Source organism: Ovis aries, chromosome 23 (assembly GCF_016772045.2).
Source record: "Ovis aries strain OAR_USU_Benz2616 breed Rambouillet chromosome 23, ARS-UI_Ramb_v3.0, whole genome shotgun sequence".
NCBI classification, from domain to species: Eukaryota; Metazoa; Chordata; class Mammalia; order Artiodactyla; family Bovidae; genus Ovis; species Ovis aries.
Genome location: NC_056076.1, coordinates 24,879,645 through 24,907,069, shown reverse-complemented (window position 1 = coordinate 24,907,069; position 27,425 = coordinate 24,879,645). Strand labels below are relative to the sequence as shown.

Genomic DNA, 27,425 nt, shown 5'->3' with positions numbered 1-27,425 from the left:
AACATTGAGCTTTCTTTTTCTTGCTTTTGACCCTAGCCAAGTATTAAGGAAAAACATTTTTTATCTAGAATTTTTATGTCTTTAGAAAAGGGTCAGAAGGGCTTCCTGCACCTGCCCTGTCTGCCATTATGAACAGAAGTCAGCAAATCGTACTCCAAACCCAAGTGTTAAGTTTGAAAAATGTCAAGCTTTCAAAACAGATGAACAAATGGTTCTATGGCTACCCATAGACCCTTTACCTAGACTTAGACAATTGTGAACACGCTGCCACATTTCCTCTCTCTCTCTCTGTATATTGATATTTTGCTGAAATGTTTAAAAGTTGTAGATCTCACACCGCAACTCATAAATATCTCAGCATACACCTCCTGAAAAGGACATTCTCCTCATAACCACAACACTGTCATCATGAAATTGACAATAACTCTATGTATTCTAATATACAGCCCATCTTCTAATGTTCCTGATTATCACCCAATTATCTTTCATAGCTTTTTAAAAGGAAGTCTAGGAGTCAATGAAAGTTCACACATTGATTTAGTTTTTGTGCCACTAATCTAGCTAAGTCTCTAGCACAATCCTTCCATCTTTTTATATTTTTCATGACACTGCTTTTTTGGAATAATCCAGGCCCATTGTCTTGCCAAATGTTTCATATTCTGAAATTTTCTTATTACTTCTTCATGTTGAGAGTTTTTCAATTGTCTTAAAATATTGTTGCTGTTTAGTCACTAAGTCGTGTCTGACCCTTTTGTGACCCCATGGACTGTAGCCCACCAGGTTCCACTGTCCATGGTCCAGGCAAGCATACTGGAGTGGGTTGCCATGCCCTCCTCCAGGGATCTTCCCAGCCCAGGGATCGACACTGTATCCCCTGCATTGGCAGGTGGGTTCTTTGCCGCTGAGCCACCTGGGAAACCCATCTTAAAATATACATAGCATAAAATTTACCATTGTAAACATTTGTGAGTTTATCATTGTGAGTTCAGTGCATTAAGTACATTTGCATCGTGCACCATCACCACTATCTAGTGCCAGAACATTTTCCCATTCAAAACTGTTACTCTGTACCCATTAAACACCACGTCCTCATTTTGTCCTAACCTGATCCTTGACAACCACCATTTTACTTTCTGTCTCTAAGAATTTGACTATTCTAGCCACTTCTCAGACTTCCCTGTAGCTCAAATGATAAAGAATCTGCCTGCGATGCAGGAGACTAGGGTTCGATCCCTGGGTTGGGAAGTTCCTCTGGAGAAGGGAATGGCAATCCACTCCAGTATTCCTGCCTGCAGAATTCTATGGACAGAGAAGCCTGGCGGGCTACAGACCATGGGGTCCCAGAGTTGGACACGACTGAGCGACTAACACACACACACATAACAGCCACTTCTTATAAGTGAATAATCTAGCCCCCAGTTTAAGAACTTAGAAAAGAAAAGCAAAATAAATTCAAAGCAAATAGAAAGAAGGAAGTAACAAACATAGGAGAAAAATTTTCAATAAAATTGAAAACAGAAAACAATAGAAAAAAAATCAGTGAAACAAAATTCTTATTCTCTGAAAGATCAGGAAAAGAAAAATTCCTAGCAAGTTTGACAGAAAAAAAGACATAAATTACTAATATCAGGAATGAAACCATGGACATCACTAAAGACTCTGAAAATATCAAAAGGATAATGGGAACATTGCAAACAACACAACACAACACATATAAACTTGATAACTTACATGAAATGGAACAATCCCTTGAAAGCACAAACTACCATAGTCACCTAATATGAAATAGATAATTTAAATAGCCCTATATCTATTGCAGAAATAGAATTTGTAGTTAAAAAACTCCAGAAAAAGAAATCTATAAGTCTAAATTGTTTTACTGGAAATTTTTATTAACTACTTAAAGACAAATTAAATGGCAAATAGATGAGAAAACAATGGAAACAGTGACAGAATTTATTTTCTTGGTCTCCAAAATCACTGCAGATGGTGACAAAAATCCTTAAAATATTAGCAAATGAATTCTACAATATAAAGAAAATTATACACTACAACCAAATGGAGTTTATTTTAGGAATGTCATATTGGTTTAATATTCAAAAATCAATTAATATAATTAATGTACCATATTAGCAAGGTAAAAAATAAAAATCACACAATCATATACATGAATGCAGAAAAAGTACTTGACAAATTCAACCTCTATTTAGGAGAAAACTCTTAGAAAAATAGAACTAGTCAGAACTTCTTCAATTTGATAAACAGCAACAACAAAAAACCTATAGACAAAATTATACTTGATGGTGAGATATTGAATGCTTTCTCTGTAAGACTGGGAAAAAAGCAAGGATGTTTGTTTTTATCACTCTTGCGCAACATAATACTGGAATTTCTAGCCAATACAATAAGTCAAGAAAAGGGAATAAAAGGTACACAGTTCAGAAAGGAAGAAATAAAACTAGCTCTATTTGCACCTGACATGGTTGTCTTGGTAGAAAATCCAAAGAAGTCTAAAAAATAGCTATAAATAATTAGTGAGGTCACAGGACATAGCATGAAGATACAAAAGTCAGTTGTTTTTCTTTGTATTAACAATGAGCATACAGGCACATAAATTAAAAATATAATACCATTTACAATCACTGAAAGAAAAACCCACATGAAATATGTCCACCTCTTTTAAAACATGAACAAGATTTGTTTCTTAAAAAGTACAAAATGCTGATAAAGTATTTCAAAGATTTAAATAAATGGTGAGACAGATTGTGTTCACAGATTGGGAGATTCAAAATAATAAAGATGCCAATTCTCCCAAAATTGATATACATGTTTTAGGCAATTCCTTTTAAAATTCCAGCAAGATTTTTTTTGTAGATATAGGCAAGATTATTCTAATCTTTATATGGATAGGCAAAGGAACTAGGAAAACTGAAACAATTTTGGAAAAAAGAATGAAGTAAGAGGAATCATTTTAAATAATTTCAAAACTAACTATAGAGCTATAGTAATAAAGACTATATTGATAGAGGCATAGACCCCTAGACCAGTTGAACAGATTAGAAAATCCAGAAATATACACACACAAACATGCCCATCTGATTTCTGACAAAGCAAAAGCAATTTCATGGTGCTGATACTCTTGTACATCTATAGGTGAAAAAAATGACTTGACCTAAATCTCACACTTCATACAAAAGATAACTTATAGTGCATAACTGACTTAAATGTGAGACACAAAACTTTTGGAAAAATCATAAAAGAAAATCTTCAGCATCTTTAGGAAAAGAGTTGTTAGATTTGACACCCAAAGCAGAATCTATAAAAGGAAAAACTGAGAAATTGGACTTCTTCAAAAGGAAAATCTTTTGTTCTGTCAGGAGAATGAAAAAGCAATATGCAAACTGGGGGAAACGATTTGCAAACTACACTACTGACAAAGAATTAGTATCAACGGTATATAAAAAATTCTCAAAACTCATCGGTTAAGTAAACGATGATCCTAAAAACTGAATACAATAAAATAGGAAAAATATCTGAAATGACAGTTTCCTGGAGGGATATATAGAGGCAAAGTAAGTACATGAAAAGATATTCAACACCATTAGCCATTAAGAACATGCAAATTAAAACCACAGTGAGACTTCACTAACCATCAATCCCAGTGGCTAGAATTAAAAAACAGTGGCAACACCAAGTGCTGTCAAGCGTGTGCAGAAACTGGATCACACACATTGTTGGTGGGAACATAAAGTGATGCAGCCTCAGGATTTCCCTGGTGGTCCAATGATTAAGAATCTGCCTTCCATTGCAGGGGGTGCAGGTTGGCTCTCTTGTCAGGGAACTAAGATCCCACATGCCTCAGGGCACATGAGCCTGTGATCCACAGCTAGAGAGAAGCCTGCGTGCCTCAGTGAAGATACCGTGTGCCACAGTTAAGACTTGACTCAGCCAAAAAAAAAAAAAAAAAAAAGGTATAGCCTCTCTGGCAAACAGTTCAGTGGTTTCTTAAACTGAACATGCAACTACCATAAGACCCAGCAATTGCACTTCTGGGTGTTTATCCCAAGAAATGGAGGCATGTGTGCTAAGCTGCTTCAGTCACGTCTGACTCTTTGCAACCCTATGGACTGTAGCCTGCCAGGCTCCTCTGCCCAGGGGATTCTCCTGGCATGCATACTGGCGTGGGCTGGGATGCCCTCCTCCAAAATGGGATACATACACACAAAAACCTGTATACAGATATGGTAGCTTCATTCACAATAGACTCGAACTGGAAACAACCCAGATGTCTTTCAATGGGTGAATTGAAACACTTTATGGCACATTCATGCGTAGAGTACTACTCAACAATAAAAAGGAAATGAACTATAGGTACATAGAGCAACTTGATAAATCTCCAAAGAATTATGCTAAATGGAAAAAGCTCATCCTCAAAGGGCTACATACTGTATGAAGTTGTTTATATAGCATTCTTGAAATGGCAAAATTATAGAAATGGAAAACAGGATGGCTTGCCAGCGGTAAGAAAGGGGTGGGGCTGAGGGAGGAGGGAAGCGGAGAGGAGGGAAGTGGGCGTGGCCCATGGGATCTTCTAGACTATGTCAATGTCAGTGTCCTGGTTGTGATAATGTTCTATAGTTTTGCAAATGTTACCGTTGAGGAAAACTGGTTAACGGGTACATGGGATCTCTATTATTTCTCACAGCTGGGTGTGTGATTGTACAATTATCTCAATATAAAAAGTTTAAAAGGTTATATTTGCAGATCTTCTGCAAATTTTATTTTTTTATTTTTTAAAATTTTACATATTATATATATTTTTAAATTCATTTATTTGATTAAGTAACTCTGTCAAGGGACCTAGGAATCTGCACTTCCAAAATACTATATATGATTACAATATAGAGAGACCAAGGGACTCACTCTGTGAAACCCTATTCTATTCCATTTCAATAGAAATAGCTAAAAAATGTTTTTCTAATATTTCCAATTTAAATTAAAAAAAAACCAGCTTATTTCTTTGTTTGATTGCGCCTGGTCTTCGTTGCTGCGAGTGGGCTTTTCTCTAGTTGTGTCAGTTGGGAGCTGCTCTTCATTGAGGTGCCCGGGTTTCTCGTGACGGTGGCTTCTGTAGAGCACAGGTTCTAAGTTCAGGGGCTTCAGCAGTTGCTGCATTCAGGCTCAGTAACTGTGGCCTGCTGGCTTAGCTGCTCCCTGGCTTTCGGAATCTTCCCTGCCCAGGGATCGAACCAGCGTCCCCTGCACTGGCAAGTGGGTTTTTATACATTGCACTGCCAGGGAAGTCCATCCAATTCAAATTTAACACCACAGCATCACTTTCTTTGCCATCCTTTAGTTTATATTTGTTTTTTTCCTTATATATGCTTTTTCCCCTTACAGTGAAAATCTGTATTCCTAATAACATTAATGGATTTCCTTAATTATTTTATTCTAAAATAGATGTAAAACAATTAGAAAAATTATAATACCAATACGACTCTAACAATGAGTCCACTAAGTAATAGGTTATTTTGTAACTCTTCGTCTTTAGATTATATTGTATAAAAGTTTATGATTAAAATACTATATTCAAAATTTACTTGAATTGACTCTTTCCTCTCCTTTAGTTTTCTTGACATGCTTTTGTATCTTGCTTTTTAAATTAAAAAAAAATCTTGAAATATATCAGCTTGTAGAAAACATGCTTTCTTAATAAATATTTGATGATTGAAATCTGATTGAATATCCTTTCTGAGGGACTTAATGAAAAAATACAGAAAGATGAAATCCAAACATCTTGCACTGGAACACTGAAGGATATTACTTTATTCTCTGCTCTATTCCATAAAAACTTCAAGGCAGCTAACACTGTGGGATAAATTTTAAGGGCAAGGTAGTGTCCCCTAAGCGACCAGGTATCCTTTTCTGGGAAAAGGTTTCATTTTCAAACAAATGAATTTTACACTGTTGGGGCTTCATTATCCTAGGTTTTTCCCTTCAAAATACTAAGGCAAATTCTTCAAAATAATTTGTAGGCTACTATTTAGGCTTTAGGCTTGTGTTTAACTTGCATCTTTGCAAGTATCTACCCCCTGAGCAGTGGCATTTTTCCTCTTGTCATGAACTGCAGGGCAATCTCAAAACTCTTTTCATGGCTGACTTGCCTACTCTGGGGACTCTATAGGCAGAATTGCTTCACAAGAGCCTCTTCAAGTAGCATTATCCCCTGGGAAAACTTGGACCACTCATAGTTGGGGTGGTTAGAAAAGTAGTGGTAAAACTTGAATCAGTTTTGGATGTGCTTGTTTTGCTTTAGCTTTCAAAACAAAAGAAGGTGATCTTATCAGTTGCGTGCAAAAATGTGTGTTGACTAACAGGAATAGACAACTGATCACAGTTACTTTAAAACCCTGTACAGAGCAAGGAACATCACCATAAGTTCTATAATTACATCTTAATTAACTTTAGAGAGATGAACATAAAGAATTTTAAAGGGCAGTGAAGATCAGGGATGTTTCCCCATTTTGAACATCACATGGTCAGTCACAGGACATTGGTATTCATGTAATATGAAGATTCTTTTATGCTGGCATAGTCCAAATGCAATACCGAAAATTTTCTCCGTGAGATAATCATAAGCAAACACTGTAGTTTAACAATCATAATCAGGCAACAAAATCATGATGGTAGCTATTTTATATTGATGATCAATACAATCTTCATTTTATCTCTTATTTTTTCTCTGAAATTTTAGGACTTCAATCCTTTCCCACACTAGTATATTTTGGTTTCACATACCTTTGGAAATAAAATCTATAGCACCACTTTTAAGTTGTGCAAATTTGTTCAACTACAGTCAGAATAAAGATATTTATTTGCTAGGCATTTATCTAAGTTAACCTATAAAGCAGTAGTGTGTGAGTGTGTGTGTGTACTTTGCCATGTGCTTTATATTCATCTCATTTACTCTCAAGTTCATTCTCAGATGAGCAAATAGCTTTGTAGAGGTGAAATAACTTGTCCAAGAAGTTGGACACATATTAACACAACTCATAAGAGGCTGTATGAAAACAGTGGCAGATTTTATTTTCTTGGGCTCCAAAATTACTGCAGATGGTGACTGCAGCCATGAAATTAAAAGATGCTTGCCCCTTGGAAGAAAAGCTATGACAAATCTAGATAGCATATTAAAAAACAGACGTCACTTTGCAGGCAAAGGTCTGTATAGCCAAAGCTATGGTTTATCTAGTAGTCATGTATGGGTATGAGAGTTGGATCATAAAGAAGGCTGAGCACTGAAGAATTAATGCTTTTGAATTGTGGTGCTAGAGAAGACTCTTGAGAGTCCCTTGGACCTCAAGGAGATCAAATCAGTCAATCAAAAGGAAATCAACCCTGAATCTTCACTGAAAAGACTGCTGCTGAGACTCCAATACTTTGGCCACTTGATGCAAAGAACTGACTCATTGGAAAAGACCCTAATGCTGGGAAAGACTAAAGGCAGAAGGAGAGGGAGGAGACAGAGGATGATGGTTGGATGGTATCACAAATCAATGGACATGAGTTTGAGAAAACTCTGGAAGATAGTGGAGGACAGAGGAGCCTGGTGTGCTGCAGTCCGTGGGGTCATAAAGACTTGCACATGACTGAGGGACCAAACAACAGCAATGAAGATTCCAAAGGCCAGAAGAGAGCAACCTGAAAGCCCCAGGCAGGTCAAGCTGTCATATTCTTTAGAATGGCCATTTTCTGCTCATTACCATTATGCAGGTCAAAGGGTAAGTGTCTTTCAAATGTTTATATGTAAATATAGCTAGTCCTCCAACAAAAGTCCTAGTCAAAGCTATGTTTTTTTCCAGTAGTCATGTATGGTGTGAGAGTTGGACTATAAAGTAAGCTGGTGTTGGAGAAGACTCTTGAGAGTCCCTTGGACTGCAAGGAGATCAAACCAGTCAATCCTAAAGGAAATCAGTCCTGACTATTCATTGGAAGGACTGATGCTGAAGCTGAATCTCCAATACTTTGGCCATCTGATGTGAAGAACTGATTCATTGGAAAAGACCCTGATGATGGGAAAGATTGAAGGCAGGAGGAGAAGGGGATGACAGAGGATGAGATGGTTGAATGGCATCACTGACTCAAAGCACATGAGTTTGAGCAAGTTCCGGGAGTTGGTGATGGACAGGGAGGCCTGGTGTGCTGCAGTCCATGGGGTTGCAGAGTCAGACACAACTGAGCAACTGAACTGAACTGAAGGGGTAAGCTGTGGGAAACTCAGTCTCAATCAGAACACCATGTAGCTCAGTTTTCTTGACCAAGCATGGAAGAAGAGACCAGTGAAATAACCTAGCTGATGGGAAAGCTGATAGACAAGAAGTAGAGGTGATTCTCTTCCATCTTTTCTTACTAGAAAAGTTTTCTGATGTGTAACACACACACACACACACACACACACACACACACACATATTCCAAGCAGGATGGAGTCATTTCCCGTACTATAGTTACACGGCTCCTATTATACTTAAACAGCCATATTACAATAACCACCACAAGTCATCATGTTAGTTGTTCATCACCTCTCTTTCTTTTGTTGTGACTGTTATGCCCAAGTTGCAAAATCTCCCAGTGACCACCAGGGAGCCGATATCCGATGCAAAAGCAAAAGAGTTTTTATTACCAAGTTCGAGCTGGGGCTCCCACCGTTACCAATGCAGTGGCTATAGGGAGGAGCCCCGGGTTTTGGATTACATTGCTTATATAGGGTGTGTTCATGAAAAAAAAAAAAAAAGAATTTCTAGGTAGGGGGATGTCTGATTGGTCGCTTTCTTTTGAAGGGTTTTGTGTTGGTTTCTGATTGGTCCCTATTACCTGGGTAGACCACAAGTTCCTGAACGTTAAGTGAGGAGATTCTGGTCTGGGGTCCGATAGGCTCGTGGGTGGTGGGGTGAGGTCAGGGGATTTCCAAAAGCTCTTTTCCCGGAACCTTACGAAATGGAGTTTTTCTGTTAACAAAATGGAGTAGCTTAGGTCCTTCATTCCCCCCTTCTCTAGGATGAGGACAGACCCAATCATGGGTCTGGGGTCAGCTCTATATTGTCTCCTGCTAAGGGGACTGTTTGTAGGGCCGCATATTGGGATCTGAGTACCATGAGCTGCACCGTGTTGATGCAGCTTTTAATGAAGGCCACCAATTTGTTTAGTAAGCATGCCCCGAAGGTGAGTTGCAGTAATAAGATAATCAGGGGCCCCGCCAAGGAAGATATGAGAGTTGCGAACCAGGGGGACGAGTTGAACCAGGATTCAAACCAATTTTGAGACATTTCTGTTTCTCTTTTTCTCTGACTCAGCCCTTCTCTTATCTTGGCCAGGGACTCCCTGACTACCCCTGAGTGATCCACATAAAAACAACATTCTTCCCCTAATGCAGGACATAGGCCCCCCTGTTGGAGAAAAACCAATCCAATCCCCTTTTATTCTGTAGTACCACTTCTGCCAGAGAACTCAGTGACTCTTGGAGGTGGCAGATTGAGCTTTCTAGTCTTTTAATATCAAGATCAATGGCTGCTCTTAGGCTAGAATAGTGTTGATTCTACACTATTAAAGAGGATATCTCAGTTCCTGCCCTGGCCGCCCCTAACCCCAGTAAGACTGTGAGGGTTAAGGCTGAGACTGGCTCTCTCTTGGACCGGTGTGAAGCTTCTAGTTTCAGGAGGATTTCATCATTGGAGTGATAGAACAGTAGGGGGACTAATAGTACCAACACGCAGAAATCTTTGGAGTCATTTAGCACCTGCCTGTGAATACAAGGGGCTAAGCCCATGGAGCAGGCCCACCAATTTTCTTGAGGAGGCACCAGGTACCCGGTTGTCTTTATAGAATCTGTAGACTTGCAGAAGTGTTGGTAGGTTTGGGGGACATTTCCTATGCAAAGGCCCTGCCCGGTTACTCGTTGGAGGGTTAATCTGGCGTCTCGTTTTTGCTGCCATTGGCAAGCTCTGTGGTCTCTGGTTTGAATGTAAACTCCCGGGACAGCTATACCTTCATAATAGGGGGGGTTTGATGTCATAACATAACCAGCAACTGCTAGGCAGGTCCGGGTGAGTGGAATTTAGGACCGGATAGGTGTTGATTATCATATTAAGTAACGGGTCCTGATCGTCTTTAATGTTAGGTCCCATAAGGCTAACTTGAGGGGAGTCGCTTGTATTAGTAATGTAGGGCCAGGGAGGCATTTGGGTAGGCTCTTGAACGGGGGTGTGTGCAGGCCGAATGGGGGCGTGGGTAGGCTCTCGTGGCACTAAGACTGAATTGGGCCCTATGCCCTGATTTGGGCCAATCTGTATGGGTCCTACTTTCAACCTGACGGTAAACAGCAGCCCATTATCATATCCTGACTGATCTAGCTGGAGGCCCCAGGATTGTCTGGCTTCCCAACTGGGGAACTTTTTTCCTTCAGTTGAAAATTTGAGCCTCACCGGATTGCAAAGAAAGTTCATACAAGGCCCAGTTATGAGGGATTCCCTTCCATGTACCCCAGTTGACCCAGTGGGCCCCAGAACGTGACCCAAGGTAATCAAGTCACCACGAACAGGGGGCTCCCAATCGACCGTCCCCATTGACTCGCACCCCCAAGTGGCGCAGTAAAACTTGTCAGCCCCCCTGCAGTTATTGATGGTCACCCAGTTCCGTCTCCCTTTGGGGCACACATAGAAGGGTGTTTCCCGTAAGCTTGCCCGTTGAATGTAGTGGCTGCATCCAGGTCCTGAGTTAGTGGGGGGCTGAGTATTGCACCTATTAGTGCCAGCCCCACATTCGGGCTTTCTGGGCGTCTTTACTTCCCATTCGCCGATGTCCCAAGATCCCACGGCCAGAAGACAGAGGTTGAATTCCAAGTACGGCCACCAGGTGTCTTTGGGATGAATGGCTGAGGTGGAGTTAATTACTTCTCCCGTAGTTGTGCTTAGAATCAACCAAGTCAGGTTCATCGGTTGATGAGGGTTAGCGGCAGCACTAAGCCGTAGGGACAACAGTATAAACAGTACTTTTATCGCCTTTGTAGCTTGAGTTTGAGTGGATTCGTTTTGTCCAGCTTGGTCTTCCACTGGGGGAGGAATTCTTCCCTTAGGGCGAGCAGGTCCGCAGGCCGTACGTGGTTGTAGTGAACCCAGGTGGATATGCCGTCAACCTTGAGAGCAGTGGGTGTCGTCAAGACAACTGGGAAGGGCCCTTTCCACCTGGGCTCTAGGGTCTCTTGATGATGGTGGCGCACGTACACCCAGTCTCCTGGCCGGTAGCGGTGGGGTTCAGGTGGAGGGCCTGATTCATATAATGCCTTGAGCCTCTTCCACGGGTCCCTGTGGGAGTATTGTAAGGACCGGAGACAAAAGTGTAATCTTTGATCATCTATCTCTTTCAGCACCTCTATCTTTAGGTTAGGAATTATTGGCGGAGGTATCCCATACATAATTTCGAAGGGGGTAAGTCCCAGTTGGTAGGGGGAGTTTCGCACCCGGTATAGGGCAAAGGGGAGGAGAGCCACCCAGTCCCCGCCAGTCTCAGCAACTAGTTTTGTTACTGTTTCTTTGGTGTTCTATTCATCCTCTCTACTTGTCCTGAGCTCTGGGGCCTATAAGCGCAATGCAACTTCCACCTAGCCCCCAAAGCCAGGGCTACCCCCTGGCTTACCTGAGATACGAAGGCTGGCCCATTGTCCGATCCCACCTATGCAGGAAACCTGAACCACGGCACGATGTCTTCAATCAGCTTTTCGGCCACCACCTGTGCTGTTTCTCTCTTGGTGGGGAAAGCTTCTACCCATCCTGAGAAGGTATCTATGAATACCAGTAGATATTTGTATCCATATTTACCTGGTTTTACCTCAGTGAAGTCCACCTCCCAGTATGCTCCTGGCCGAATCCCGCGTTCTCTAGACCCGTGGTTGGCTGGGTGACGGGCAGCATTAGTGAGCTGGCAGGCCTTGCAGGTTGATACGATATTTTCTAGCGTCGATCTGACGTCTCTCATGGTAATCTTGGCATGTCTGATCAGGTCCTGCATCTTGCAGGTTCCCAGGTGAGTGGCGTGATGCATCCTCAGTAACACCTGCTTTCCTAGTTCCTTCGGGAGGATCAGGGAGCTGTCCGCTGCCTTCCACCACCTGGCCAGTTGTTGGGTCATAGGCAAACTTTTTATCCCATCTAAGTCTCTTGGTGGGTAGTTGGGTAGAGCTGGCAGAACAGGGCTCCCGGGGTCGGGCAATTGAAGGGTGGCTTCTATCACAGTGCCCTGGGCTGCCTCTCGGGCTGCTCTGTCTGCCAAATTGTCTGACTTTTGGTGTCCTGGGCAGTGTATTATGGCTAGTTATTTAGGAAACCATAATGCCGAGAGGAGGGCTTTTATTTCTTCTTTATTTTTGATCGTTTTACCCTTGGCCGTGAGGAGGCCTCTCTCTCTGTAGATGGCTCCTTGTATATGGGCAGTAGCAAAGGTGTATTGGCTATCGGTAGTGATGTTAAGTTTTTTGTCCTTCCCCAACTGGAGGGCTTTTGTTAGGGCGATTAGTTCAGCCCTTTAAGCCGAAGTGTCCGGAGGTAGTGCTTCCGCCCACACGATTTGGGTTTCCGTGGTTACGGCTGCCCCTGCATACCTGAGCCCATCTCCGTCGAAACTGCTTCCATCCGTATACCAGGTAACTTCAGCATCCGCTAGAGGGTGGTCTTGCAAGTCCTCTCGCTTTCCATGTACTTGGGCTAGTATGTCGCTGCAGTCATGGATTGGGGCTTCCAAATCTGGGTTAGGAAGCAGTGTAGCTGGACTGAGAGCAGTAGGCTGCAGAAAGATGATTCTGGAGGGGTTTAGCAGTAATCCCTGGTAGTGGGTCAGCCGAGCGTTGCTGATCCACCTATCTGGGGGTTGTTTTAGGATGCCCTCAGTGGCATGGGGGGCGGTGATATGCAACTCTTGCCCCAGGGTCTGTTTATCTGCATCCTTGACCGTTAGGGCCACTGCTGCAATCATGTGGAGGCATGGGGGCCAGCCTGACACCACGGGGTCTAGGCGTTTAGACAAGTAAGCCACCGGCCACTTCCAAGGTCCCAGGTGCTGCATCAGTACCCCTTTTGCCACTCCTTGTTTTTCATCTACATACAGGAGAAAGGGTTTTGTAACCTCAGGCAACCCTAGGGCGGGGGCTGACAGTAGGGCCATTTTAATAGTCTTGAAAGCGGTCTCCATCTGCTCCGTCCAACTGAAAGGGGTGGTACTTTTTGTGGCTTCATATAAGGGTTTAGCCAGTTCCGCATAATTTGGGATCCAAAGACGGCAGAAACCAGCGGACCCCAAAAATTCTCTCACCCTTCGAGGTGAATCTGGGGTAGGGATTTTGAGTACCGTCTCCATCTGTGCCTCTGACAACCATCTCTGTCCTTCCTTTAATACATACCCTAAGTAGGTGACCTCTGGTTGGCATTTCTGAGCCTTTTTGGCTGAGGCTCGGTACCCTAATTTTCCAAGGGGCTGCAATAGTTCTCGGGTGCCCATAAGGCAAGTCTGTTGGTCCTTTGCTGCAATTAAGAGGTCATCTACATATTGTAACAAGGTTAGTTGGGGGTGTTGTTGTCTGAACTCACCCAGGTCCTCATGGAGGGCCTTATCGAAGATGGTGGGAGAATTCTTAAATCCCTGTGGCAGCCGGGTCCAGGTCAGCTGGCCGTTGATTCCTTCTTCCGGGTCAGACCATTCGAAAGCAAAAAGGTCCTGGCTCTTGGATACCAGGGGGAGGTGGAAGAGAGCGTCCTTTGAATCTAAGACTGTATACCAGTGATGGTCCGGTGGGAGTGAGCTCAGGAGGTTGTATGGGTTCAGCACAGTAGGATGAATATCTAAAACTTGGCGGTTGACTTCTCATAAATCCTGTACTGGCTGATAGTCATGAGAATTTTGTTTTTTGACAGGGAGCAGGGGGGTGTTCCAGGCTGACTGGCAGGGTCTCAAGATTTTCTGGGCTAGGAGCCTACGGATATGGGGGGTGATCCCCTGTCAGACCTCTAGGGTCATGGGGTATTGTCGGACCCGGACAGGGTCGGCCCCTGGCTTGAGATCTATATATATAGGAGGGTGGTGTCCGGCCAGACTGGTTCCCCCTGTCTCAGCCCACGCATCAGAGAATTCGTCTAGCCATTTTTGAATGTCCGCTTGGGGGAGCGTTGGCTTTTGGTGTAACCGATATTCATCTTCTAATTGAATTGTCAGTACTTGAATTGGTCTGCCCAACTGGTCAAGTATTTTAGTTTCCCCCGGGAGGATGTGAATCTGGGCCCCCATTTTGGTCAACAGGTCTCTTCCCAATAGCGGGAAGGGGCATTCCAGAATGACCATGAAAGAGTGGGATACCCGGCCCGCACCCAAGTCCACTGATCTTCGGGTAGTCCATTGGTATTGTTTCATTCCAGTAGCCCCCTGCACCCAAGAGGTCTTTCCAGCCAGTTTTCCCTGGGGCTCTAGCAAAACCGAATATTGAGCCCCCGTATCAACAAGGAAGTCAACTGGGGTCCCCTCCACTCTTAGGGTTACCCTGGGTTCGGGGAGGGGCACTGAACCCTGTTCTCCCTAATCGCTCGGTTCTTCGACAGCCAGGATGGGGGTCTTTCGTGGTCCCTTCTTTTTCTTAGGGCATTCCTTGGCCCAATGTCCTTCCTCTTTACAATAGGCACATTGGTTTTTTCCTAATGCTGGTCGTGTATGGGGACGGCTGTTACCTTCAGCCGCTAGGCGGTGCAACGGTGCTCCCTCTCTACCGAGTCGGGAACTGTTGCAGCCAGCAGGATGCGTGCCGTGTTACCGGTTTGGCGATCTGGCGCTTTGGCTTGCTTTTCCTCGGGGGTTTCTCGGGTGTTGTAGAATCTTTCTGCTACTGTTATTAAATCCTGGATACTCTTTTCACCCAGGCGTTCTAGTTTTTGTAATTTCTTCCTGATGTCGGGGGCCACCTGGTTGACAAAATGCATTATCAAAGCAGCCTGAGTGCCTTCTGCTTCTGGATCCTTGGGGGTGTATTGTCTAAAGGCCTCCATCAGCCTTTCCAGCAAGGCAGCTGGACTCTTGGTGGGGCCCTGCTGAACATCTCCCACTCTAGCTAGGTTAGTAGGTTTCCGTGCAGCTGCCTTAAGCGCCCCCCAAAAGAGTCTGGTGGTAGACCCGGAGCCTCTCCTTACCTAGTGCCGTACTGTAATCCCAGTCAGGTCGCGATAGAGGAAAAGAGGTGTTAATTTCATCTATATTAGGGGTGGGTTCTCCATTTGCCCCTGGGACCCTTTTCCGGGCCTCATTCTGTATTCTCTCTCTCTTCTGTGGTGAAGAGAATCTAGAGCAGCTCTGTTGGCAGTCGTCCCAGGTGGGCTGGCGAGTAAAAAGCACAGTCTCTAGAAGGTTAGCTAGGTCTCTAGGGTTGTCTGAGAACTTAGCATTCTGGGATCTCCAGTTATATAGGTCACTAGTAGAGAATGGCCAGTATTGATGAGGTTGGTTTCCTGCCTCATTGGGGGGGGCGACCACTTGTAAGAGGAGGGCAACCGTTGAGTTTGCCGGCCCCTCCTGGGGCATGGCTCGCCGGTGGTGAGTATTTTGTGTGGGTCCCCCACCCTGTCTTTCATCCCTGGGTGAAGGGATGACGGGGGCCTGGAGTGGTTCAGGGGGTTGATAAGGGGGAGGAAAGAGAAGTTCTTCTTCTCTTCCCCCCTGCAAGATGGGGTATAGCGGCACTGTTGGTTCAGGCTCCTTGGGATTCTTCATGTTCTTTCCTACATGTGTCACCAACAGCTGAGTGGTAGAAAATCCCTGTTGAGGCAAAAAAGGTTTTACCCAAGGAGGGGGGCGCAATATGATATTTTCCCATACTATGATATAGGGAACTTGGTCAGGGTGTCCGATCCACGGTCGGAAGATGATATCCCTGACTCGGTGTACAGTTCCCAAGTCAAAGGTGCCTTCTGAGGGCCAGTCTACAAGAAAGGTTGGCTATTCTGTGCTGCAAAAAGCGATTAATTTATTCCTTTTAATTTCTACACTGAGGTCATGAGCGCGCATCTTGACCTCCTTAAAATGGTCAGTGATCAGAGATAGAGGAGTAGAGCTAGACTGACGTTGCCCCATCGTTCCTGGATCAGTCAGATGTTGGTAAATTAACACAGACAATACGGACAGCCACACAGACAGACAGAGAGACAGGAGAAATAGACCTCCGGGAGTCCGGAGGCAAAACTGAAAGTAAGACAATGGCCTCCTGCCGTTCAGCAGGCGCTACCCACTATTGCCTACAGAGAACAGGGGCACTCCGTCCCCTCTGAGGGGGTCGGGGATGTCTCCCAACAATCCACACCGGTGACCCGTCGGCAAATGCGCCTGAGTCATATACCGGTCACAGAAAATAGGCCCTGTCAGAAACGAAAAGAAAGACAGAAAAAAGCTTACTGGCTGCAGATGACTCTCCGGATTGGTCTTCCCGTGGAGCCGGTGGGAGATCCCGGACGAGTCCCAAGATGTTATGCCCAAGTGGCGAAATCTCCCAGTGACCACCAGGGAGCTGATATCTGATGCAAAAGCAAGAGAGTTTTTATTACCAAGCTCGAGCTGGGGCTCCCACCGTTACCAATGCAGCAGCTATAGGGAGGAGCCCCGGGTTTTGGATTACATTGCTTATATAGGGTGTGTTCATGAAAAAAAGAATTTCTAGGTAGGGGGACGTCTGATTGGTCGCTTTCTTTTGAAGGGTTTTGTGTTGGTTTCTGATTGGTCCCTATTACCTAGGTAGACCACAAGTTCCTGAATGTTAAGTCAGGAGATTCTGGTCTGGGGTCCCATCGGCTCATGGGTGGTGGGGTGAGGTCAGGGGATTTCCAAAGGCTCTTTTTCCGGAACCTTACAAAATGGAGTTTTTCTGTTAACAGAATGGAGTGGCTTAGGTTCTTCAGTGACATTATTTGCTGAAGATAATGAGAGAATAAGAACCAGAAGCTAGCACCTATTGCAGTGAAAAGCAGAAAGAAGGATGAGTTTTTCTCTTTTCCTTTCCTGAGAACAAAGAAGATAAAGAGAACAGTGAGCAGGCCTGAACATTCTCAGAGTTTTTACTTTAACTGCTCCTAACTCTGCATGTCTGTAACCAAGTTTGCTTTTTTTGCCCCCTAACTCTACGGGAGCTACAATTCCCATTTTTTCCTTTGACTCTACGCTCAGTTCAGTTCAGTTGCTCAGTCGTGTCCGACCCTTTGCGACCCCATGAATCACAGCACACCAGGCCTCCCTATCCATCACCATCTCTCAGAGTTCATTCAGACTCACATCCACTGAGTCAGTGATGCCATCCAGCCATCTCATCCTTGGTCGTCCCCTTCTCCTCCTGCCTCCAATCCTTCCCAGCATCAGAGTTTTTTCCAATGAGTCAACTCTTCGCATGAGGTGGCCAAAGTACTGGAGCTTCAGATTTAGCAGCATTCCTTCCAAAGAAATCCCAGGGCTGATCTCCTTCAGAATGGACTGGTTGGATCTCCTTGAGTCCAAAGGACTCTCAAGAGTCTTCTCCAACACCACAGTTTAAAAGCAGCAATTCTTCGGTGCTCAGCTTTCTTCACAGTCCAACTCTCACATCCATTCATGACCACTGGACAAACCATAACCTTGACTAGATGGACCTTTGTTGACAAACTAATGTCTCTGCTTTTGAATATGCTATCTAGGTTGGTCATAACTTTTCTTCCAGGGAGTAAGCATCTTTTAATTTCATGGCTGCAGTCACCATCTACAGTGATTTTGGAGCCCCCCAAAATAAAGTCTGACACTGTTTCTACTGTTTCCCCATCTATTTCCCATGAAGTGATGGGACGAGATGCTATGATCTTTGTTTTCTGAATGTTGAGCTTTAAGCCAACTTTTTCAATCTCCTCTTTCACTTTCATCAACAGGGCTTTTAGTTCCTCTTCACTTTCTGCCATAAGGGTGGTGTCATCTGCATATCTGAGGTTATTGATATTTCTCCCGGTAATCTTGATTCCAGCTTGTGCTTCTTCCAGCCCAGCATTTCTCATGATGTACTCTGCATAGAAGTTAAATAAGCAGGGTGACAATATACAGCCTTGACGTACTCCTTTTCCTATTTGGAACCAGTCTGTTGTTCCATGTCCAGTTCTAACTGTTGCTTCCTGACCTGCATACAGATTTCTCAAGAGGCAGGTCAGGTGGTCTGTATTTCCATCTCTTTCAGAATTTTCCACAGTTTATTATGATCCACACAGTCAAAGGCTTTGGCATAGTCAATAAAGCAGAAATAGATGTTTTTCTGGAACTCTCTTGCTTTTCCATGATCCAGCGGATGTTGGCAATTTGATCTCTGGTTCCTCTGCCTTTTCTAAAACTAGCTTGAACATCTGGAAGTCCACAGTTTACGTATTGCTGAAGCCTGACTTGGAGAATTTTGAGCATTACTTTACTAGTGTGTGAGATGAATGCAATTGTGTGGTAGTTTGAGCATTCTTTGGCATTGCTTTTCTTTGGGATTGGAATGAAAACTGACCTTTTTTCAGTCCTGTGGCCACTGCTGAGTTTTCCAAATTTGCATATTGAGTGCAGCACTTTCACAGTATCATCTTTCAGGATTTGAAATAGCTCAACTGGAATGCCATCATCTCCACTAGCTTTGTTTGTAGTGATGCTTTCTAAGGCCCACTTGACTTCACATTCCAGGATGTCTGGCTCTAGGTGAGTGATCACACCATCGTGATTATCTGGGTCATGAAGATCTTTTCTGTACAGTTCTTCTGTGTGTGCTTGCCACCTCTTCTTAATACCTTCTGCTTCTATTAGGTCCATACCATTTCTGTCCTTTATCGAGCCCATCTTTGCATGAAATGTTCCCTTGGAATCTCTAATTTTCTTGAAGAGATCTCTAGTCTTTCCCATTCTGTTGTTTTCCTCTATTTCTTTCCATTGATCGCTGAAGAAGGCTTTCTTATCTCTTCTTGCTATTTTTTGGAACTCTGCATTCAGATGCTTCTATCTTTCCTTTTCTCCTTTGCTTTTCACTTCTCTTCTTTTCCCAGGTATTTTTAAGGCCTCCCCAGACAGCCATTTTGCTTTTTTGCATTTCTTTTCCATGGGGATGGTCTTGATCCCTGTCTCCTGTACAATGTCAGGAACCTCATTCCATAGTTCATCAAGCACTCTATCTATCAAAACTAGGCCCTTAAATCTATTTCTCACTTCCACTGTATAATCATAAGGGATTTGATTTAGGTCATACCTGAATGGTCTAGTGGTTTTCCCTATTTTCTTCAATTTAAGTCTGAATTTGGCAATAAGGAGTTCATGATGTGAGCCATAGTCAGCTCCCGGTCTTATTTTTGCTGACTGTATAGAGCTTCTCCATCTTTGGCTGCAAAGAATATAATTAGTCTGATTTTGGTGTTGACCATCTGGTGATGTCCATGTGTAGAGTCTTCTCTTGTGTTGTTGGGAGAGGGTGTTTGCTATGACTCTGTGCTAAATACATCCTATATCTGGTGTTTACCCTTACAACACCCTTCCCCTTACATATCAGAAAGAAGGCTGCAGAGCCCCCAACTGCCAGATTCAATCACTGGCTTACTGACACCAGTCCAAGACTGTCTCTGAAACAATGCGAGAGGAAGAAATCAAGATCCCATCACCTTTGTTCCTCATCACTGACACCTGACTGCAAGCCCTTGCCTTAAAGAAGCCCCTAGATTCATGGAGGGGGTGCACAGTGCTTGAAGCCTGAGCTTATTGTCTTCCCCTCTCCACTGGCTGAGAATTAAAGCCACCTTTCTGTTTCCTCCAAACTTGCTCTATTTTTTAATTTGACTTCGGTGGGCAGAAAAGGCCAAGATTTTGGCCAGCAACACACCTAGTACAATGTCTGAGACACACACCTAAAAAGCTATCTTCATCGAGTTGGAGCAAGTGCTTGGGGCAATGGGAAGATGTTATTCAACATTTGATAGCAGGAAATCCAGCCAGACAGATTAAGTTCTTTAAGGAGTGTAAATGATGGGCAGCAAGCAGCAATCCTGGCAGTTGGTCTCTTCCAAGAATTCAAAGTAGGATTGTGGTTTCTTTGAAGGAATGGTGATAGATTAGCTATCAAATGAAAGACAGTTTCTAGTTAAGAGGAACGGAGGAGGTGGGAAGTCTACAGGGAAAGGGATTCAGACACAGGATAAAAAAATGGAGACTCAGTAGTGGAGCTTGGTTCTTTTCAAAGCAGAAGTCCAGGGAGACAGGTCCTAGAAAAACTAGCAGTGAGGCTGCGTTACTGCTGGAATGACTGAGGACACATGCTGATGACGTGACAAGAAATCCAGTATTGTCATAAAATGCCCTGGATGAAGATTAGATTGCCCCCAAAGTCCAGGGCATATTCAAGCCTGCGATTTTGGGGAGTATGTGCAAGCTAAGTTGCTTCGGTCCTGTCTGACTCCTGGCAACCCTATGGACCGTAGCCCGCCAGGCTCCTTTGTCCATGGGTTTCTCCAGGTGAGAATCCTGGAGTGGATTGCCTTGCCCTCCTCCAGGGGATCTTCCTGACCTAGGGATTGACCCCCGTCTCTTACCTTCTCCTGCACCAGCAGGCAGGTTCTTGACCACTTGTGGTTCAGCTGATAAAGAATATGCCTGCAGTGCGGGAGACCTGGGTTCAATCCCTGGGTTGGGAAGATCCCCTGGAGAAGGAAAAGGCTACCCACTCCAGCACTGTGGCCTGGAGAATTCCATGGGATGTATAGTCCATGGGGTTGTAAAGAGGTGGACACGATTGAGTGACTTTCACTCACTCACTCTTTACCACTAGCGCCACCTGGAGCAAGATTGCTTAACAACACGTCAGACAGCATTAAAGAATCAGGAAATAAGAGATACCCAGAAAGAAGAATTTATGGTGGAGGAAGGGATGGGAGACAGCTCCTTCTACCTCCAGGCTCTGGAATCTGAAGTCAGCACTTTCTAAACTCAGAGGGAAAATTCAGGCCCATTGACCCTTGCACTTCTATCAGCAGTACTGAGTGGTCTTTTGAATTGATCATGTCAATTTCTAAATGTTATGTTTAATGAAAAACTGGAGATTCTGCTATAGATTCCTAAGGGGAATCAAGAAAGACATAGTATTGGTTTGGGGACTATTCACTAAAGTATCCCAGCAGCAAAACCCCAAAGAAACACAGCTGGAATCGTTTTATGAATTGCAGGCAAATTGTAAGATTGAATTCAGTCAGAATAACTGGTTTTTAAGTATGTCCTTTTCTCTTTCTCCTATTTGATATTACCAACATGAAGTCTTTTGAAATTTCAATAATTTAAATGTAATTTAATTTATTTAATGACATTGTTTAATATTTTGAGAATAAAAGAATAGCTTTTGAGCAGTGGGAGAGGCTGGTGGAGGCAGGATGATGCTTGGCCTCCAAGGGGAATGAAGGTGCCTTCCATCTCTCCAGGGTGACTCTGGCTAATGCCACTGGAGCCTCTTTGAAAGGCTTTCTGTTTCAAGTTCCCCAGTTGAATGCAAGGTGTGTGTGTGTGTGTGTGTGTGTGTGTGTGTGTGTGTGTCTCAGTCATGTCCAACTCTTTGCGACCCCATGGACTGTAGCTCACCAGGCTTCTCTGTCCAGGAAATTCTCCAGGCATGAATACTGGAGTAGGTAGACACATTCCCCTCTCTAGGGGATCTTCCCAACCCAGGGATTGAATGCAAAAGGTACTGTCTGCCAAATGCCATTCAGGAAATGTAAACTGTATTAAAATAGGTAGAAATCAAATAGTATTAAATATAGTCCCCCTGCCCTCAAAATGCTAGTATTTAAGTAAAGTTGGAATCTGGAAAACAGATCGGACTGTCATAACTCCATAGCTTGGTGTTTAAAGACCTCCACAGCTTACTTTTTGCAAAAACCCTGAATCAGATTCAACTCTGAATCATTTTCAACTTAAAAAAAAAAAAAAAGAAAAGAAAAGAAAACGAAGTCTTTCTCTTTCATGTAGTTTATGAAGTTAAATTTTTGGTACATAGAGTCAAATAGAAGACTTTAAATTTATCCCTATTTAATATGATCTTGTGATTTTGAACTAGACTAAGTTTCCAGGCTGTTCAAAATTTTTTGAATACTGATTCAACCACCTAGTATATTCTCTGTTTCTCCCAGCTCTGTGCCTTTGGCAAATGTAACAATTATGCTGTTGACTCCTTCATCCAGATAATTGATTGAAAGTGTGGAGAGGACAGAGTTTAAAGACAAAGCTGTCCAAGCCTTCATTTTCTGTGGGCTGATATCAATTAACAGGGAATGGGGGAGGAAAACAACTTTTACAGAATATCTACCATGTATATGATACTATAAATGATCCCTTGACTGTATTAGCACATTTAATCTTTAATTCTACTAACACAGCTAGAAAGTACAGAAGTTGATTTTTGACTCTACATCTGTCTAACTTCTTGTTCTTACTAGTAAACCTTCTTGCCTCCAGTTAATTAAAGTTTTTACTTGCTTGTGAAACTTCTTGCCGATTTGCCAAACTGCATTTGTCTTCCAGCCCACATTTTGTATCTTGTCCACAGAATATCACAATAGGCCTCATTAAACATGTGGCTGAAATTAAAATACTCTATGTGAATTTCCCTCAGTTGTATTGAGAATAAGATAGTATTAGGTGTGGTAGTAACGTCCCTGGTGGCTCAGATGGTAAAGAATCTGCCTCCAGTGCAGGAACCTGGGTTGGGAAGTTCCCCCAGAGAAGATAATGGCAATCCACTTCAGTATTCTTGCCTGGACAATCCCTATGGACAGAGGAGCCTGGTGGGCTACAATCCATGGGGTCACAAAGAGTTGGACACAACTGAGTGGCTGACAATCACAATCAAATTAGGTGTGGTGGTAAATTAGCTAAAAGAGGACAGTTGGAAGTGATAGAGTTTGATTTTTTACAAAAGGTGGTACTTATATTTGGTTAGTTCTTTTTGATAAGAAATAGATTGTATATGACACAAATATTAGAGTAAATAGAATGTGGTTTTTCATAATTTTTGTAGTATCATGTCTCTATGATTTATTTCTACAGTTGCTTTCTTTTTCAGAGTTTGGGAGGGCCGGTCCTACGATGGTGGAAGAATAGGACGGGGAGACCACTCTCTCCCCCACAAATTCATCAAAAGATCATTTGAATGCTGAGCAACTGCCACAAAGCAACTTCTGAACGCTGGCGGAGGACACCAGGCACCCAGAAAGGCAGCCCATTCCTCTCTTGGAAAGGAGGTAGGACAAAATATAAAAGACAAAAAGAGACACAGAAGAGTTAAGGATGGAGACCCGTCCTGGGGAGGGAGTCGTGAAGGAGAAGACATTTCCAAACAGCAGGAAACCCTTTCACCAGCGGGTCTGTGGGGAGTTTTGGAATCTCAGAGGCAACATAACCAGGAGGAAAAAAAAACAACCACAGAAGAGGGTTTGGAAATTAAGGATCGAGTTGTAATGGGAATTCTGTGACATCTGAGGATGTTCTCCTCAATACTGCCAGCTGTAGTGCTAACAGGAAAAATAATCACATTTAAATATTTATTCTCTATCAGGCATTGTGTAAAGTGCTTTACATGTATTAGGTATCATCTCACTTAAACACAACAACACTTTGAAATGCTTCCTATTATTACCTTCATTTTATAAATTAGAAAACAGACTAAGATGTTATGTGCTCGAGAGCTGCGGGTTGAACCCAGGGAGATGGGCCCCTCCAGTGCCCGTGGCTTCAGCCAGTGCTGGGAGAGAATTCTCTAAGGATCTCCTGTATTTCTGTTTGTATTGTGAACAGAGGAACTGACTGCCCTATTCTGAATGATCTTTACAAGGAGTTTAAATAATGAATAACCTTAGGAGATACTGTCCAGTATAATAATAATTTGGGTTTCCCTGGTGGCTCAGATGGTGCAGGATCTGCCTATAAGGCAGGAGACCCAGGTTTGATTCCTGGATTGGGAAGATACTCTGGAGAAAGGAACGCCTACCCGGTCCAGTAATCTTGCCTGGAAAATCCCATGGACAGAGGAGCTTGGTGGGCTTTAGTCCATGGGGTCACAAGAGGCGGACATAACTTAGAAACTGAGCTATCAAATAATAAGATAATATCTCATAATAATTTATCTTGTATTTTATAATAAGAAAATAATCTCTCTCTCTGGGCCAGAGGTTAAAAAGGCCTGCTGTCCACTATAGAAGATGCAGATTCCCTAACCTCAGGATTCCTCTCCTGTAATGCAACTCACTGTGCAGACATCGACTGGCCCTCATTAATCACCTTCTGGGAGTGATGGTAGGGTAACTGGTACAAATGCAGACCCTCTGGCTACTGCTATTGCAGACAAAATTCTTTGTCTTTCTCCCAAGTTGCTCATGCCTTTTTCTATGAATCTGCGGTGGGCTCACTTGTTATCTTGTGATTAGGATAAAAATCTCAGACCCTTCATGGTTCTTGACTGTCTCTATTCAAGAGTATGTGATTATCTCCTCCATAGCCCAGCAACACTATCCACCCCCCACCCCAAAAGTAACCTTATAAGAGAGGACTAATTGATTTCCAATGATCCAAACATCTTTGATGATATATTGGGTTGATCAAAAATTTGTTCAGGCTTTTCCATAACATCTTCCAGAAAATTCTGTGTGAATTTTTTTGCCAACTCAATACTTCCAGGTAATAAACCCCAGGTAGTGGCTTCTCTTCTCCCTCTCTTAGATAACAAAACAAGCATATGAGAATCTGACTCTCCTTTGTTCTTGTTCAGTCACCCAGTCATGTCTGACTCTTTGCAACCCCATGGACTGTAGCAAGCCTGGCTTCACTGTCTTTCACTATCTTCTGGAGTTTGCTTAAACTCATGTCTATTGAGTCAGTGATGCCATTCAACCATCTTATTCTCTGTCACCCTCTTCTCCTCTCCTTAGGTAACCTTGAAGTATAGCTTGGATTAAGAATATCTTGAAGCAGAGCTTCCAATTTAAGATGGCAGAATAGAAGGATACTTTCCTGGGTTGCCTTGTTTGGTGCCCTTAAGAATATGAACTCATTTTGATCGAAAAAAAAATAAACATGGAGAAAAATCATTCAGTCTGGGTTTGTTGTAATTGTAGAGCTTGATATGCCTCTAACAACAGCAGACTGATCTAGTGTCAAGAGGTACAGGATTTCAGGAAAAGAGCTGCTCTGGAATGAATAACACTTACTTGAGAAAATCTTAGAGATTTATTGCTGAAGCTATGCTTTTAGTTTGTTCAGAAAAAGTGATCAGTAGAGTGTACAAAGGATGATTATTTTATTTTTACATAATGATTAGAATACTGTGCATTTTCAAGTTTGGGGTAGAAGAATTTGGGTTTTCAATAGTTTTCAGTAGATTTTAGGATTGTTTTCCTAAGTTGCATGCAAGAGTTATAACTCTTGAAAGGTTGAACCCAAAGGTTTTATTCAAACTATTTAAAATTTCATGCACATATCTAATTTCTCCCAAATTTTCTGCTTAGCTTACTTGGGACACTGTGTAAAAAATAGCCAAAGTATGCAGGCTCCCAGGCAGGGTCTTGTCAGTGGTGCGTTGGAGCACAGATTTCAAATATGGGTGCATGGATTTCCTTCTTTCTAATTTTGCAATCAAATTAATGGTGATGGATGCAGAGAATGAGCTGGTAGATGGCTAGGAATAATGGAAATATTGGCTGTAGCTGGGCTGTCCTGGCTGATTTGTTGTAGAACCATAGACCAGCGAGCTTCAGAATTTCCTAGAGAGCTTGCTGTTTTTGTCTCACACCCCACCTCTAGAGTGTCTGGGGTGGGCCTGAGAACTTCATTGCTGTTAATAGTAATTAGTTCCTAGATAGTGCTGATACTGCTGGTTTGAGGAACACACTTTGAGAACAATTGTCTTACACATTTTCTGAGGGACAAACAGTGCGTCTGGTCTAAGATGGAGGAGGGGAGAACTCATTAGAAAGATTAGTCTTATAGAAAAACCTGAATGAATATTTTGGCCAGTGCAATGTTTAGTTTTTTTTTTTTTTTTTCGTATTTGCCTTGTCCTTGCGCGCCTGCTTAGTCATGTCCAACTCTTTGCAACCCCATAGACTGTAGCCCACCAGGCTCCTCTGTCCATGGAATTCTCCAGGCAAGAATACTGGAGTGGGTTGCCATTCCCTTCTGCAGAGGATCTTCCTGACCCAGGATTCAAACATGCATCTTCTGCATTGGCAGGCAGATTCTTTACCAACTGCGCCCCCTGAGACATATATTTGCCTCAGGAAAGATATCAACTGTAGTTTCCCAGGGGACTTTCCTTCTGCTGCTGCTAAGCCACTTCAGTCGTGTCTGACTCTGTGTGACCCCATAGATGGCAGCCCACCAGGCTCCCCTGTCCCTGGGATTCTCCAGGCAAGAACACTGGAGTGAATTGCCATTTCCTTCTCCAGTGCATGAAAGTGAAAAGTGAAAGGGAAGTCTCTCAGTCGTGTCCAACTCTTTGCGACCCCATGTACCGCAGCCCACCAGGCTCCTCTGTCCATGGGATTTTCCAGGCAAGAGTACTGGAGTGGGGTGCCATCGCCTTTTTCCTTCTACTTCATGCTGATTTTTGTTTTCCATTATATTTCTCAAAATGATAGTGAAATCCTGCATAACATATACTGACTTTAGTTGCAACTGTTCATTCCTTTTTTTCTGCTTTTCTTCCATCACCTTTCCCCTTCACATGTGAAGCCACACATACTCATCATTAGGTGATTTTTCTGGACAAAATAAATGTCTATGATGCAAAGCTATTCTGAACTGCAAACAAGTGACCACTTGAATTTCTTCTGGAGAAGGAAGGAAACTGTCTCCCGTTGCTCTTAGTCTTTATTTGTTGAATTTCTGAGTGTTGTATGTCAACAAATTGCATGGTATTTAAAGCCAAGCCCCCATCTGGATTCATACTTCTAGTAAGTGTTTGCTTTTTCTATAATAACAGTCTTCTACTCGGCTGTTGTATGTTTTTCTCATCATGATGAGAAAAGTTTTCATCCCAGTGTAGCCATATTGATCACATTTGAAATTTGTCATATGAGGCTAAGTATATTGTAAGTCCCCTGCATATGAATAAGTTCCATTCTGAGAACACATTTGTAAGTACAGTTTGTTTGTAAGTCCGACAAAGTTAGCCTAGGTATGCTACTAACACAATTGGCTATATAGTACAACAGTAGGTTTATAATATGATATTTTTCCCACAAATAATACATAAAAACAAACAAACAAGAAAACATTTTTGATCTTACCTACAGTACCTTGAAAAGTACAGTAATGTAGTACAACAGCTGGCATACAGGGAGGGGCTGGCGTCAA

The 27,425-nt window shown here is 43.0% G+C and overlaps 1 protein-coding gene across 1 annotated transcript in view; it reads right to left on the bottom strand.

Moving 5' to 3' along the window:
* Positions 1-11,723: 11,723 nt before the first annotated feature.
* LOC121817702 (uncharacterized) overlaps positions 11,724-27,425 on the bottom strand; it is a 53,088-nt gene continuing 37,386 nt past the window's right edge. Inside the window, 4 exon segments of the mRNA XM_042239149.1 lie at positions 11,724-14,731; positions 14,782-15,169; positions 15,171-15,836; positions 16,317-16,432. Of these exon segments, the coding sequence (XP_042095083.1) occupies positions 11,724-14,731; positions 14,782-15,169; positions 15,171-15,836; positions 16,317-16,432 (4,178 nt within the window).